This window comes from Saimiri boliviensis, chromosome 2 (assembly GCF_048565385.1).
Source record: "Saimiri boliviensis isolate mSaiBol1 chromosome 2, mSaiBol1.pri, whole genome shotgun sequence".
In the NCBI taxonomy this organism is placed as follows: domain Eukaryota; kingdom Metazoa; phylum Chordata; class Mammalia; order Primates; family Cebidae; genus Saimiri; species Saimiri boliviensis.
In genome coordinates, this window is record NC_133450.1 from 36,621,585 (window position 1) to 36,637,526 (window position 15,942).

Here is a 15,942-nt window from a genome sequence, read left to right on the forward strand (position 1 = left end):
GCTGGGCGTGGTGGCACACGCCAGTAGTCCCAGCTATTAGGGAGGCTGAGGCAGGAGAATCGAGTGAACCTGGGAGGCAGAGGATGCAGTGAGCCCAGATCATGCCACTGCACTCCAGCCTTGCGAGAGAGAGGAAGACTCAGTCTCAAGAACAACAACAAATAATCACTAGGCAAATATAAATAAGCAAAAAAGCAGGGGTAGTAATATTAATGTCAAAAGGGGATTTGATGTTAAAAGTATAGAGGCAACAAATTGTGATAAAAGAAAACTCTGTAAAGATGATACAGCAATATACCACTGTCTCACAAAACAGGGTCTCATTTCATCCACGCTTTGTGATTGCCCCACCAAATTCTTGCACACTGTTGGCACTCAGTAAATGAGCTGAATGAAACCTGATTTCAGGTCAGTCTATCCACAGCAGCTTTAGGCATACATAATGCTTAGTTACTACAATTATAATATTATAGGCTAATAATATTGTCTGGGGATGAAAAAAAGATACTGCTAAACATAAAGTACTTTGAGAAAGGATTAAGATGTAACAATTGTGTATTCAAATATCATGTAAAAGAGGGAGCCAACTTATTTGGCATTGCTTGGAGGGCAGAATTAGGGCTAACAGATAAAAGAAACAGGAAGAATGACTGGCTCATTGTAATGGAAAAATATTCTTACTTTAACAACCATCGAACAATAGAATGTGCTACTTCAAGAGGCAGTAAGAGGTCTTTCTCACTAAAAGAATTCAAACCAAAACCTAATGGCTAAGTTGTTGCAGTTTTTTCTTAATACCTCCATTGGGTAAAAGTTTGGACTAGCTAACATCATAAGTTTCCTTTAATAAGATACTGTGATTCTATGGAAATACTGAAAGTTACATAAACACAATGACTATTTTCTCTTCAGCTATCAACTGAGGCGCAGAGGGAAAAACCAACTTGAGCACTGCAATTTGATACTCATCTTGTAGATAATACTCTTCTCTCTTTCATTATTGAAATGTTCCTTATGGAACATTTGCTTATTTGACTTGAGTGAAATGAATAAAAATATCTTTTCTTCCTAAAGCCATGACATTCATTTTCAACTTGGAAGATGGCTACCAATATAATAGCATTCTATAGAGTTCTAACTGGATCACATGTCAGAGAACCACGAACTTAATGGAAAGGTAGAAAAAGAGAAAGGAGAAGCATGTTTCAAAATAAATATGTCAGAGAATGAACATAGCTTTCTCAAAACTATATGTACTTATCAGTTTCTGTAATGAAAGAATATATTCAGAGGGTATGACATCTTTTGAACACTGCATCTTTTCAGATTTCAATCTGACTGCTTTGGGGGCTCAATTCCAAAGCAACGTAAAAAAGTTAAGATTATTTTTTCGGCCGGGCGCGGTGGCTCAAGCCTGTAATCCCAGCACTTTGGGAGGCCGAGGTGGGTGGATCACGAGGTGGAGAGATCGAGACCATCCTGGTCAACATGGTGAAACCCCGTCTCTACTAAAAATACAAAAAACTAGCTGGGGGTGGTGGTGCGTGCCTGTAATCCCAGCTACTTAGGAGGCTGAGGCAAGAGAATTGCCTGAGCCCAGGAGGCGGAGGTTGCGGTGAGCCGAGATCGCGCCATTGCACTCCAGCCTGGGTAACAAGAGCGAAACTCCGTCTCAAAAAAAAAAAAAAAAAGATTTTTTTTTTTTTCTTTTTAAAATTTACATCTTCCTTAAATTACTATAATCCTGATTCTGGCATAAGATTATTTTTGCTTTCTCATGAAGGTAAATGGTAAAAGCTCCATCTTGGTTTTGAATTTTATGGCATTTACCGAAGTTTAGCATTTATGAATTTCAGAAAGACTATTCAGAATGCAAATACATTTTTATTTAAAAATATTTAATATTTAATATAAACACACAGATGGACAACAGCTGCTAATTAGTTTCCTGTTTCATGGGTTATATCAACTGCAGGCTGCATCATTATAATATGAGTGAAGATGACAGACAGAAAAAGTTCTACAATGTGTAGATTAAAGAATATTGGCAGTTAATCATACCAGGATATCAAAAAATAGCTGAGTACATATGTTAATCATATCCTAGTTTCTTCAGAGGTTAAAGATAAATTCATTAACTACAAATCTATTCTGCGTATCTACTTCATGTATGGAATCAAACTATATACTACACATATAGCCATCATTTCATTCTTTTCCTGTCTCACTGGTGTTCTGGCACTATAGAGTCATGTAAAGAAAGAAGAAAGCATGGTTCCTGCCTTTAGGTTGATAAGCTAGTGCAGAAAACATATGAAAAAAATTAGAAAAATGAGTGAAATAAGCAATGACATTAATATCATCTGTTGAATGCAAATAATTAAAATGAAAAAATACATATCAAATATTTATATATAATATAAAGAAATGATAAAAAGGGTGAGTGGGATAGAATTATCAGAACTGGTTTGAGATAATTAGGACAGGCTTTCTGAAAGACATTACTTTTTAATGAGTTTGGGGTAGGAAAACAATGTCTAAATCTACAGTAATACCTAGAGGTTATTCATAGAAGAAACAGAAATGTCTATTGCAATAGCAATGCTTAAAGATAAAGGAAGGCAACTATAACAGCTACATAAAAAGTCTAGCACTGAGAGTGGAAAGAACCTCTTGTCATTAAATACATTTGTTAAGGTAGAAAGAATGTTCTTTATTAATCAATAGAAAATGAGAAACCTCTGCTGAAAAATGATCAGAGAATAAGTCTGTCCCAGCTTGCCAGGAGTAAAAGAAAAAAATATGTATCTATTATGTTGACTCAAAAATGAAAACTTTGTATTTTAAGCAGAAAAGGAGGTTCTTACCATAAGGAAAGCAGGCAGTTTATAAAAATGACAAGAACCAATTAAATTAAGATCTAAATTATCCTTGATGATTAGAAAACTCCTACTTTAAGAACATTAGGTAAGCGATGAAAAATTAGGATGTGTTTGGTTCACAAATTGGGGGTTCTAAGGCACTGAGCTTTGCCCAAATAATCACTGTTCTGTTAAGTCTATCTTGATAATTCCGGCTAAATGTGCCAGTTTTCTAAGAATCCAATTTTCTATCTCAGTACTTGTCCTTCATCTGCTTCTTGCTTTAATATAAAGAGGTAGCTTCACAAATTCAGGGCAGCAAGAGCAGGCAGTTGAAATAAATACAAAACACCAATCTATGACACAGTCAAGCAAGCCCAGGATTTGAGTGGAGCAGGCTTCTGTGATGGCAGTTTTCCAGAAGAGGGAATGCTTCTTAATGATGGGAATTTCACAGCCTATACTTCAGGCCTTGAAAGGCTAGAAGGTCTAAGTTTGCAGTTCAGAAGCTATATTGCTGAGCTGTCATAAAGTTGAATACTTATTCAATAGTTAAAATCAGTTTGAGGAATTGTATAAACTCAATTAATGCTGAACTTTATTTAAAAAAAAAATTCCCCAAATGGATTTTACCTATTTGGGTAATGATTACAGTTTGTTACATTCAAGAAGTAAATTTGTAAGATCTTTTCAAGCCTGAGAGAGCAGCTCCTCAATTTTTTAAATTAAAAGCTTGCTAAATTAAAAGCTCTGTTTGGCATCTCTCCCAAGAAGATTTTCTTCAGAAATATAAAATGAACCACCCAGCCACACAGCTTTACACTGTGTATTTTTTGGGGATATGCTTTAGGAATGCAACTCCACTGTCAGTACCACACTTACTAGTCTGCTCCTATGGTCAAGGCTTTTGGATTTACTTTGAAGGGGCCCTGTAAGATTCTTCTGGACTATTTTGTAATTGTAAGTTTCTAGTTTTCATGGAAAGACAGAATGTTGTGGGAAAAGATGGCAGGGCTGTCTAATGTATTCCCACTAAGTGCTATGGATATAGTGTTTACCAACTTAGACTTTGTCTTAGTATTCATGGAGCTTATCTGGTGGGAAAGAAAACAACCCTGACTCAGTTAAGCCTTACAAGACGACAACTTCTCAAAGCAATTTTATCAGGAAACTGAGGGAAAAGAAAAAAGCATTAACAGAGAAGAATACATGTGTACGAATGACCAATATCTTAGTAACTAAATTCTGGCCGCAACTGGCTTGGCTAGCACATACAGCACTCAGTACTTATCAACTATCTACAGTTTCTTTGTCTTCAACTCTTCCCCTGCAGTAGCTCACGCTGTCTAGGTGGACAAAAGGAGGCTAACAGGTTACTGAACCGGCCATGGGGAAAAGGAAACTAGGACATCTACTGTCCCATATTTAAGTTAGATCCATTAAAAATGGCAACAACCTGAATAGACACTTCTCAAAAGAAGACATACAAGCAGCCAACAAACATTATGAACATATGTTTAGGGATATGGTCATTCAACATATACATAGAGAAATACAAATCAAAACCACAGTGAGAGACCATCTCATACCAGTCCAAATAGCTATTATTAAAAAGCAAATAAATAATAGATGCTGGTGAGGCTGCAGAGAAAAGAGAATGCTTACAGACTGTTGGTGGGAGTGTAAACTGGTTCAGCTACTGTGGAAAGCAGTTCGGAGATTTCTCAAACAATGAGAACTACCAATCAACCCAGCAATCCCAGCACTGGGTATATATCCAGAAGAAAACATATTGTCATACCAAAAAGACACAATCACCCTTATGTTCATTGCAGCATTATTCACAATAGCAGAGACACAGAATGCTCTTCAATGGTGGATTGGATAAAGAAAATGTGGTGCATATACATAATGGAATACTACATAGCCATAGAAAAGAATGAAATCGTGTCCTCTGCAATAACATGAATGCAGCTGGAGGCCATTATCTTAAGTGAATTAAGGCAGGAACAAAAACCCAAATACGGCATATTCTTACTTATAAGTGGAAGCTAAACACTGGGTACTCATGAACATAAAGATGGCAACAATAGACACTGGGAACTACCAGAGGAGGGAAAGAGAAAAGAGGGTAAGGGGCTTAAAACCTAACTATTGGGTACTATGCTCAGTACCTGGGTGAGGTAACCATTAATACCCAAAACAGCATCACACAATATACCCATGTAAAAAACTTGCACATCACCTCCTGCATCTAAAATTTTAAAAGTCAAAAATATGTAAATATATAAAGAATGCATTTGAGTATAAGGAATAGAAAGGCACTGCACAACCAAGGCAGGATTACAGCCACTGTGCGTGGCCAATTTTTTATTTATTTCTTTTTTTTTTTTTTTTTTTGAGATGGAGTTTCGCTCTTGTTACCCAGGCTGGAGTGCAATGGCGCGATCTCGGCTCACCGCAACCTCCGCCTCCTGGGTTCAGGCAATTCTCCTGCCTCAGCCTCCTGAGTAGCTGGGATTACAGGCACGCGCCACCATGCCCAGCTAATTTTTTGTATTTTTAGTAGAGACGGGGTTTCACCATGTTGACCAGGTTGGTCTCGATCTCTTGACCTCGTGATCCACCCACCTCAGCCTCCCAAAGTGCTGGGATTACAGGCTTGAGCCACCGCGCCCGGCCCAATTTTTTATTTCTTTAGTAGAGATGGGATTTCACAATGTTGGTCAGGCTGGTCTCAAACTCCTAATCTCGGGTGATCCACCTGATTTCTGTTTGCTTCTTTTTTAAGACTTCTTTCTTTCGTTTCTTTCTTTCTTTCTTTCTTTTTTTTTTTTTTAGACAAAGTCTTGATCTGTTGCCAGGCTGGAGTGCAGTGGCGTGATCTTGGCTCACTAAAACCTCTGCCTCCCAGGGTCAAGTGATTCTCCTGCCTCAGCCTCCTGAACAGCTGGGACTACAGGTGCCCACCACCACACCCAGCTAATTTTTGTATTTTTAGTAAAGACAGGTTTGACTATGTTGGCCAGGCTGGTCTTGAACTCCTGCCCTCATGATCCATCCTCCTCTACCTTCCAAAGTGCTGGGATTACAGGCATGAGCCACCATGCCTGGCCCTCATCACCACTTTTAAGTCTCTTACTTCTACCGAATATGCAAAATCTTACTATCAGAAATAACAGTTGGATATATATGGTATTTCTATGTATAAATATTATTCCATGCATATACCGTACTTATAAATACATATTTGTTCAGTTGCTATTCAATGTGAGATAAAATTAAATATATTATTCTGCAACTTGCTTTTTTCAAATAAAATGTATTGGGAAAAAAGTAGAAATAGGATTCTGCTTAAAAGTATATAAACTCACATAATTTGTGTCAATTCAGAATATCTAGGCTTTACTAGTTTCATATTTGAGCTGGGGATATCAGATTTGGTAGTTATTCATTAGCATATGGAATGCAAAGGACAGAAAGCCAAGGGTAAGCCATGGGAAGACCTATATTTAGGGAACGAGCATAGGAAAAAGAGCTATAAAAGCTAAGAAAGAATAGATTTTGAGTGGAGGATGTGAAGATATGGAAATAGTTTGTTGCTACTCAGGAATATAAAACGGTGGTAAAAAGGCCTAACAGCTTGGTTTTCTAGGTATTTTGTGTTTATATACACATACCATTTTGAGGCTTTGTAATCCAAAGATAATTCAGCAGTGACACTGCTCTCTTCTATGTAATAAATAATCTTCAATATTTCTCTTTATTTAATCTCTTTCTTTGTAATTCTAGTTCCAAATTTGAGTTTACATTCTGGAAACTTCTAAAATATTTTTACTACTAGGAATCTGTAATTCCTCAAAAGCAAGATCCACATCTGTTTCAATTTTGTATCTTCAATAGCCTTTGGCTTAAAATTCATAGGAGAAGCATGACTGATCTTACTATATCCTTAATACTTCCTGTGATCCACAGACCTGCAGTCTGGTATCATTTTGGAGCTTGTTAGATATGCAAAATCTCAGCCCACCCCAGATTTGTTGAAGTATAATCAACATTTTCAATAAGATTTCCAGATGATCCACAGGTAAACAATCAATACTTCCTGGTGACTGACTAATCAATGAACAAACAAATTGTATTGTTCTCCTTATTTCCAGTCTCCGTCATTAACTTATATGATAAATCTAGGTCAATTGATCTTTTGAAAATAATCATTTTTCAAGCAATGGGTAAAGGATTCCCAATTTAATAAATGGTATTGGGAAAACTGAGTAGCCATATGCAGAAAGGTAAAACTGGATCCCTTCCTTACACCTTATACAAAAATTAACTCCAGATGGATTCAAGATTTAAACGTAAGACCTAACCTAGAAAAAATCTAAGCAACACCATTCAGGGCATTGGTATAGGCAAGGACTTCATGACTAAAACACCAAAAGCAATGGCAACAAGAGCCAAAATAGACAAATAGAATCTAATTAAACTTAAGAGCTTCTGAACAGCAAAAGAAACTATAATCAGAGTGAACTGGCAACCAAAAGAATGGGAAAAAATTTTTTCAATTTACTCATCTGACAAAGGACTAATATCCAGAATCTACAAAGAACTTAAACAAATTTACAGGAAAAAAACAACCCCATCAAAAAGTGGGCAAAAGATATGAACAGACACTTTTCAAAAGAAGACATTTATGCAGCCAGCAAACATATGAAAAAAGCTCATCATCACTGGTCATTAGAGAAATGCAAATCAAAACCACACTAAGATACCATCTCACACCAGTTAGAATGGCGATCATTAAAAAACCAGGTATCGTATACCTGTGTATTACTATGGGCTGGATTGGTCAGAAAGAGTTTTATAAATCTCTAGTTTCTAGCTAGAACTTAAAGAATGAGTAGGATTTACATAGGAAAAGAGTGTGTGTTAATCCAAGCAGGAAGCAGAATGAACAAAAGTAGAAATGTAGAAACAAATAGTGTCTAGAGAATGAGAAATGAACAGCTACTCAGGTTAGGCCAGACTGAACGTGGAGTGGATGTGGAGAAATAGGAATGTTTTTACACTGTTGGGAGTGCAAATTAGTTTAACTGTTGTGGAAGACAGTGTGGCGATTCCTCAAGGATCTAGAAATAGAAATACCATTTGACTCGGCAATCCCATTACTGGCTATATACCCAAAGGATTATCAATCATTCTATTATAAAGACACATGCACATGTACGTTTACTGCAGCACTGTTTACAATAGCAAAGACCTGGAACCAACCTAAATGCCCATCAATGATAGACTGGATAAAGAAAATGTGGCACATACGCACCATGGAATACTATTCAGCCATAAAAATGGGTAAGTTTATGTCCTTTGCAGGGGCATGGATGAAGTTGGAAACCATCATTCTCAGCAAACTGAGACAAGAACAGAAAACCAAACAGCACATGTTCTCACTCATAAGTGGGTGTTGAACAATGAGAACACATGGACACAGGAAGGGGAACATCACACGCTGGGGCCTTTTAGGGGGTTGGGAGCCAGGAGAGGGATAGCAGGGGGTGGGGGATCGGGATGAGGGATGGCATTAGGAGAAATATCTAATGTAGATGACAGGGTGATGGATGCAACAAACCACCATGGCACGTGTATACCTAAGTAACAAACCTGCCCATTCTGCATGTGTACCACAAAATTTAAAGTATAATAAATAAAAAATAATAAAAATAATAGTTTTTTAATGTCAATTCTGCAAAAAGATACCCAGAAAAACCAAAACACACCCAAACTTCAAATAACTAAATTGGGTAGTTCTGCCTAAATTGCAAAGCCTTTCAAAATCTGGCTTCAAATTTCTACACAATTTACCTGTCTTATCCTTCTACCTGAACCTCTTTTTCTAATCAGTCTGGACTAACCTGAGTAGCTGTTCATTTCTCATTCTCTAGACAGTATTTGTTTCTATATCTCTACTTTTGTTCATTCTGTTTCCTACTTGGATTAACACACTCTCTTTGCCTATCTAAATCATACTCATTCTTTAAGTTCTAGATTGAAACTAGAGATTCATAAAACTCTCTCTGATCAATACAGCCCATAGTAGTACACAGGTATACAATACCTTGTCTTTATAATGATAGTAGAGAATTATGGATTGCCAATCTCAGGAAATTTAGATTCAGTTTTTATCTCTGCTACTAGTAGTATAATGCTGAGCAAGTTACTTAACATCTCTGGGTTTCAAAATCTGTCTTTCTAAAGTAAAAGACTGTAAGAACTCCAATAGTACTGTGTTCCAAACAGTGTGAGAAAACATATCTTAGGAAATGTATTTTAATATATATATAATATTTATAAATTAATGATTTTCAAATATAGCTGTTAATTTTCAGGTATTTGAATCATCCCTCTTGTAATCTTCATAGTACTATTAAATTAAACTCTTTTTAAATAACAGGTATAGTAAGCAAAGTCCAACTCACTTCAAAGAGTTACAAAATCTTACTCTTCTATTTACATTGATTGTCAAAATTAAGGGAGGGGAAAATAATTAAGAACTGAGAAACAGAATCATATAGAATTTGAAAACCAGGGCTGGGAGCGATGACTCATGTCTGTAATCCCAGCACTTTGGGAGGCCGAGGCGGGTGGATCATGAGGTCAAGAGATCGAGACCATCCTGGCAACATGGTGAAACCCCGTCTCTACTAAGAAACACAAAAATTAGCTGGGCATAGTGGCATGCAACTTTAGTCCTAGCTACTTGGGAGGCTGAGGCAGGAGAATGGCTTGAACCCCAGAGGCGGAGGCTGCAGTGAGCCGAGATTGTGCCACTGCACTCCAGCCTGGGTACAGAGTGAGACTCCATCTCAAAAACAAACAAGAAAACCCCCAAAAAACCAGACTCAAATCCGTTTTAATGACAAAAATAGAGCTGTCACTTTCTACCTTTATCTGTCATAATTGAGTACGGTTCTGTGCTTATTGACATTCTTTTTTTTTTTTTTTTTTTTGAGATGGAGTTTTGCTTTTGTTGCCCAGGCTGGAGTGCTGTGGCCCAATCTCAGCTCACTGCAACCTCCGCCTCCCAGGTTCAAGCAATTCTCCTGCCTCAGCTTCCCCAGCATCTGGGATTATAGATGTGCACCACCATACCTAGCTAATTTTTGTATTTTTAGTAGAGACAGGGTTTTACCATGTTAACCAGGCTGGTCTTCAACTCTTGATCTCAGGTGATCCACCCATCTCGGTCACCCAAAGTGCTGGGATTATAGGCATGAGCCACTGTGCCCAGCCCTTACTGACATTCTTTAGCTATTCTCTCACTGCTTTAAACCTCAGGTACAGTTTGTCCCATGATTCTGCTTGTTTCCTTGGAGAGCTTTACCCAGATGCTTCTGTGTAACAATATTTGCTTTCTTTAGCAAAAGGCTAAATAGAAGAAATGAAGGAGGGCAGCCTTCATAGAGTATCAATAGATTGTAGATTAAATACCTTGTTTTCTTTGCTAAATTTCCAGCACAGATTTCCATTAGAACAATTATGAATTCTTTCCTCTCACATTCCACCTCTGCATTCTACACTATTTACTCTGGACCTCTTCAATATGGCACTCTAAGACTAAGAAAGCCTAGATTTGCATCCATTTTTTTTTTTTTTAATTGTTCTCAGGTTGACATAAGGTATTACTATCAAAGAAAAGGGAATACACTAGAGATTTGTACATTCACTGAATTGCCTTAACCTGTTTATAGTTTTGTTGTTCTTTATACTTTTTTCAAAGTATATTTTGGAGTTAAATGTTATACCAACATTATTAGGAAATATTTACCATAAATTAACATTGTGGACCCTAGACAAATATCAGCATACCAACATGTTAGTCTTTCAAAGATGTTTTGGCCTTTAGAGTGCTTCAAGATAATGGCAATATACATAGCATATTAAGTAACCTTTTTTTTTAAAAAATATAAAAGTGTAACAGTAAGAGGGAGAATGGACAGACTTATAGTCCCAAACAACTTAGAGTAAAAATAATTTAAAAGTTCCCTTTTCCCTTTTGATATTTCTTAGAGCTCATTAATGCACTTAGAGGTAGGACCAGAGCCATTGGTAGGAGGGAAATAACCCTAAGAATCTGGTGTTTGTTCCAGGAAGTTTCAGGCCTGCTTGCCTTATCTTTGTGTTTTCAAACTCTTGGATTTATCCCATCTCTTCTGAGAGGCTGATTTTGGTCTTTGAAAAAGCTATATCTGCATAGGATAGTTTTTAGGTACTTGTATCTGAAAGGATAGGTTACTGCTCAGGCCCAAATTCAAATAACTGGCTATGTTTTTCCCTTTCCTTCCTTTTTTTTTTTTCTAAAGTAGGTTATTTCTATTTCCTTCCTAGGACTAGGGACCCTGGAGAGGGTGATGCTAGGTAACCTGTATGCTAGCTCTACTAGCATGGGCTCTAAGTTGGCTGGTTACTTACTGATGAACTTTTTTTTTTTTTTTTTGAGATGGAATCTTACTCTGTTAGTCAGGCTGCAGTGCAATGGTGTAATCTGAGCTCACTGCAACCTCTGCCTCCTGGCAGCTAACTTTTGTATTTTTAGTAGAGACGGGTTTTACTATGTTGACCAGACTGGTCTTGAATTCCTGACCTCAAGTGATCTGCCTGCCTTGGCTTCCCAAAGCGCTGGGATTACAGGCGTGAGCCACCACTTCCAGCCAAACTTCTTTAGAACTAAACATCCATGTAAATACGAATGGTGAAGATTTTAATTTGTATTTACATTTGAAAATGCATCAACTTCTACTCCAGTGACCTCAGAGAAAGAAAAAAAAAATCAGAAGGAAAGAAGAGAACTTCAAAAGGTTACATGACATAAAAGCCACTACCTTTCAGGTTACTGGGAAGGTGCTGTGTCCAAGGTTTAGACCAGGGGTGTCCAATCTTTTGGCTTCCCTGGGCCAAATTAGAAGAAGAAGAATTGTCTTGGGCCACACATAAAATACACTAATGATAGCTCATGAGCTAAAAACAAACAAACAAACAAACAAACAAAAATCTAATAATGTTTTAAGAATGTTTACATATTAAAAAAAAAAAGAATGTTTACATATTTGTGTTCAGCCACATTCAAAGCTGTTCTGGGTTGTATGTGGCCCATGGGCCAAGGGTTGGAGAAGCTTAGTTTATTTGTTTATTTATTTATTTTTTGAGACAGAGTCTCACTGTTGCCCAGGCTGGGGTGCAGTGTTGCGGTATCAGCTCACTTCAGCCTCCACCTCCCAGGCTCAAGTGATTCTTATGTTTCAGCTTCCCAAGTAGCTGGGATTACAGGCATGATCCATCACACCAGCTAATTTTTTAAATTTTTAGTAGAGATGGGGTTTTTCCATGTTAGTCAGGCTGGTCTCAAGCAATCTGTCCACCTTGGCCTACCAAAGTGTTGGGATTATAGGCATGAGCCACTGCGCCTGGCCTGGACAAGCTTAGTTTTAGACTGTGTCCAGTTTGAGCCTAAGATAAAGTTCATAGCATGCCTTGTCAAAGCATACCTTATGAATGGTAGGTCAGAAACTCTTCAGAAGCACATTTGAGTTTTGGGAAGGTACTCATCATAAGGGAAGAAAGATCCATGCTTAATGAGGTCTACTCAGTGATGAGGTAGTGATAAGAGAGAAAGGGGATTATGGGTGATGGATACATCATGGGTATTTATCACTCAGATCTGTCTCTTAGCCTTGTCTCCACTGGGTTGATGTTTGAGTATTACTAAAAGCAGGTGTAGCTCTATTGAACTGGAAAGAGTCTGAAAGATAGCCAGGTAACAGTGTTGCATGATACTGTTCAGATGTTGCATGATGTTCAGAAAGCTTAGACTTGCTTTTGATCACATGTGAGACAGCACTGGAGATTCACAGAAAATGTAGCAGAGAGCTGAGTTAATTCAGTAGATGGGAGTAATATGCTCTTAAAGATGAGTAATTATAGTCAATGTACTTCCCTTTGCACTTTCAAGTAGGTGAAGCCAGGAGAAACAGGTTACATAAAGATACAAAAACCAATACAGAAGTCATAGAAAAAATTGTACTTAAACTTCAAATAATTAAGTAGTGCTAATTTTGACAATCTTATTTTCTCTTCTTACCTATGTTTTTCTTGTCTTTCTTGAAAGAGGTAAAAATGTGAATCAGAATAATGCCATCACCATCAGCTCCAATGGGATAAAGCCAACACTATTACAAAAAAGTCCTATGAAATCTAACACACCTATAGGAAAGTAAAGTATTTCTCTTGTTTTCAGAGGCATTCCAAGAAATCTTTATCTCTAAAGGACACAGATACCTCCATAATTCTTTGGGTTCTGAAGAATGAGGTAAGTGAAAATTATGACATTAAGTTTCTCTCTCTTTAGCAGGAACTCCATGTATTGAGTACTCCAAAAACTCGTATTAGTACAATAAAAACTTTCCAGAATAACATCCAACACTTACTTGTCTCCTACAATACCTAAGTTGATTGTGGGGTAACCGTGTTCCTGAATTGTTGCTAGAAGAGTTGAACGATTGCTGTCTCGAATCTTCCCTGGTAAAAGGTCATCTTCAGGATTTAGCAGCTACAAAGCCAAAAAAACCACCACAAATTATTCTATTAAGATAATGTCGCATATTTCCAATAAAAAAAGATCTACTAAACAGAGTGTAGCACATCTAACACCTACAATAGTATCTGGCATTTTGAAGGTGAATGCCCAAAGGATCTTTTTTTTTTTTTAATTGCACTTTAGGTTCTGGGGTACATGTACAGATCATGCAGGATTGTTGCATAGGTACATACATGGCAAAGTGGTTTGCTGCCTTCCTACCCCCATCACCTATATCTGGTATTTCTCCCCATGTTATCCCTCCCCACCCCCTGCTGTCCCTCCCCTAGTCCCTGACAACTGACTGCAGTGTGTGATGCTCACCTCCCTGTGTCCACGTGTTCTAATTGTTCAACACTCGCCTATGAATGATACCATGCAGTGTTTAATTTTCTGTTCTTGTGTCAGTTAAATAAATATCGAAATTATAGGTGGATGAGAAAATGTTCAAAGAAGTCAAAAAACACTCAGAAATTTCACTGGTGATGGAACTGCAGGCCAAATATCCTACCAGGTTTCGCTCCAATTGGACAATAATGCTCTGGAGATACTGGGCCAAACTAAATAAAACAATTATCTTTTTTTCTCCCAATATTATTTTTCAATTTGTCTTTCATTGGGAATATTTAAGGTATACATTGTGTGACATGATATCCTTAAGTTTGAACAGAATAATTGTTTATCCTTTCTTTCAAACTTTTTGGTCTATTTCCTGAAGTGGGGTCAACAGTATCAAAGAAGTTAAGCTTACATGAAGGAGAAGACGACAGATGTTTTGTCTCTGATACTAGCAAACTTAATACTTAGCTACATGTACACACAATTCCATTATTCTGAACTGAATTAACCTTTAGAGATTTAATACCTACTATGTCTATGAAGAAAATTAAAGCAGCTTATTTTATCTTAGGATGTTCCAATGAGGTAGTCAGATTGTACAGTTGGAAGAGCTTTGGGTTAAAACATGGTTCAAATTCAAGCTTACAAAATTCTTTGTCTTAATTTTCTCATTTATAAAATATAGTAATAATAACTACTTTGCAAGGTAATTGTTAGCATTGAGATAATGAACACTCAATTTATGCAGATAAATGTACAATAAATGTGATTCTCTTTCCTTTCCTTTTCCTTTTCATGACATATGATGTTGAAAGAACACCTACTTTCCTCCCAATTGTTCTCATATTGTTACCCCTATATGCTAGTACAGATGAAACTAGTTTATAATGTGAACAAAGACTGTTAAATTATAAAATGCCTAAGAGTAAGGGGTCCTTAGCGCACACACATTCTTACAGCAATTTATGTAACAGTTTTAAGATATGCTTTGATTTCAGAAATTATAAAGTTAAAAAAAAGTACTTATTTGAAGTGAGAAAACCGGGACTACTAATTTAGAAGGTTAAAGGCAAGCCTGAACATTTAAAATGTTTAAGATACTAATATGGCCAACACCAGAGCTTCATATATGAATTCTCCCAAACAGTAACCACAAGTCCCTAATCTTCCTTCAAACTCATTACTGATATTATGTGGCCAAACTTTTGACTTTATATTGGAAAAGTAGTAGTTTTGCAACCAACTGTCCCCTTCCAATACACTACAGGAAAACTCTGACCATCTTATTCAGTGTCACAAGGGAGTCTTCCCTTCAAATACTGTACTAATTTAACTTAATCAGATGCCATGTGACATTGCAACCCACTTTCATTCTTACTCACTGGCAGTGCTTAGAAAATTGCTATTGCAATGCTAATATAGATGAACTTTTCTGATCTTAATTAATACACAGTTATTCAAGTGATTATCATTTTATAAGGGGCAAGGCTTGCAGCTCTTTAACTCCATTAATCAACCCAGTTGCTTTAGAAAGAAAACTGGTTATATCATTTTTTTTCAAAGCAGGGTGCTGACTATTAACTAAGTAAGATTCCTCTGTTATCAGGGTGTTTTCTTTACTATTCATGTTTTTCTCTGTTATTTTGCTGCAAACAGTTCCAGAATAACAGATAAGTAGGGATTACTGGAGAACCAGTTATTTGTCTGTAAAATTGACATAATGAAATAATAGCTAGTTAAATGATGGTGTAGGATTTACAGTACATTTTAAGTAATTTCAAAGAAAACAATACAGAATTAAATAGAAGAGTATGAGACTAAATATACTAGAATAAACTCACAACTATCCCTTTTAAAACTGAATCTTATTTTCTGTTATACTTCCAGTCATCTTGGGAATGATGTCTGAAATTTATTAGAGTTTCAAAAGAAAAACAAAGTAAAACAAAACATAACCCATCATCTCCATATCAAGTCACCAAGTTCAATTTCCTATTTTTGGTACTATCAATGGTGCCACTATCTTCCCACCTTTTTTTTTTTTTTTTTTTTGAGATTGAGTCTTACTCTGTCACACAGGCTGGAGTGCAGTGGTGCATTCTCAGCTCACTG

General features: G+C 36.9%; 1 protein-coding gene across 15 annotated transcripts in view; it reads right to left on the reverse strand.

Annotated features, from left to right (window-relative positions):
* The window catches only part of GPHN (gephyrin), a 664,399-nt gene that overhangs the window by 60,484 nt on the left and 587,973 nt on the right, over positions 1-15,942 (reverse strand). For all 15 annotated transcript variants that reach the window (XM_003924444.4, XM_010335175.3, XM_010335173.3 and 12 more), the window contains one exon: positions 13,343-13,464. In XM_003924444.4, coding sequence (XP_003924493.1) covers positions 13,343-13,464 — 122 coding nt within the window. The remainder of the gene's footprint in view (positions 1-13,342; positions 13,465-15,942) is intronic.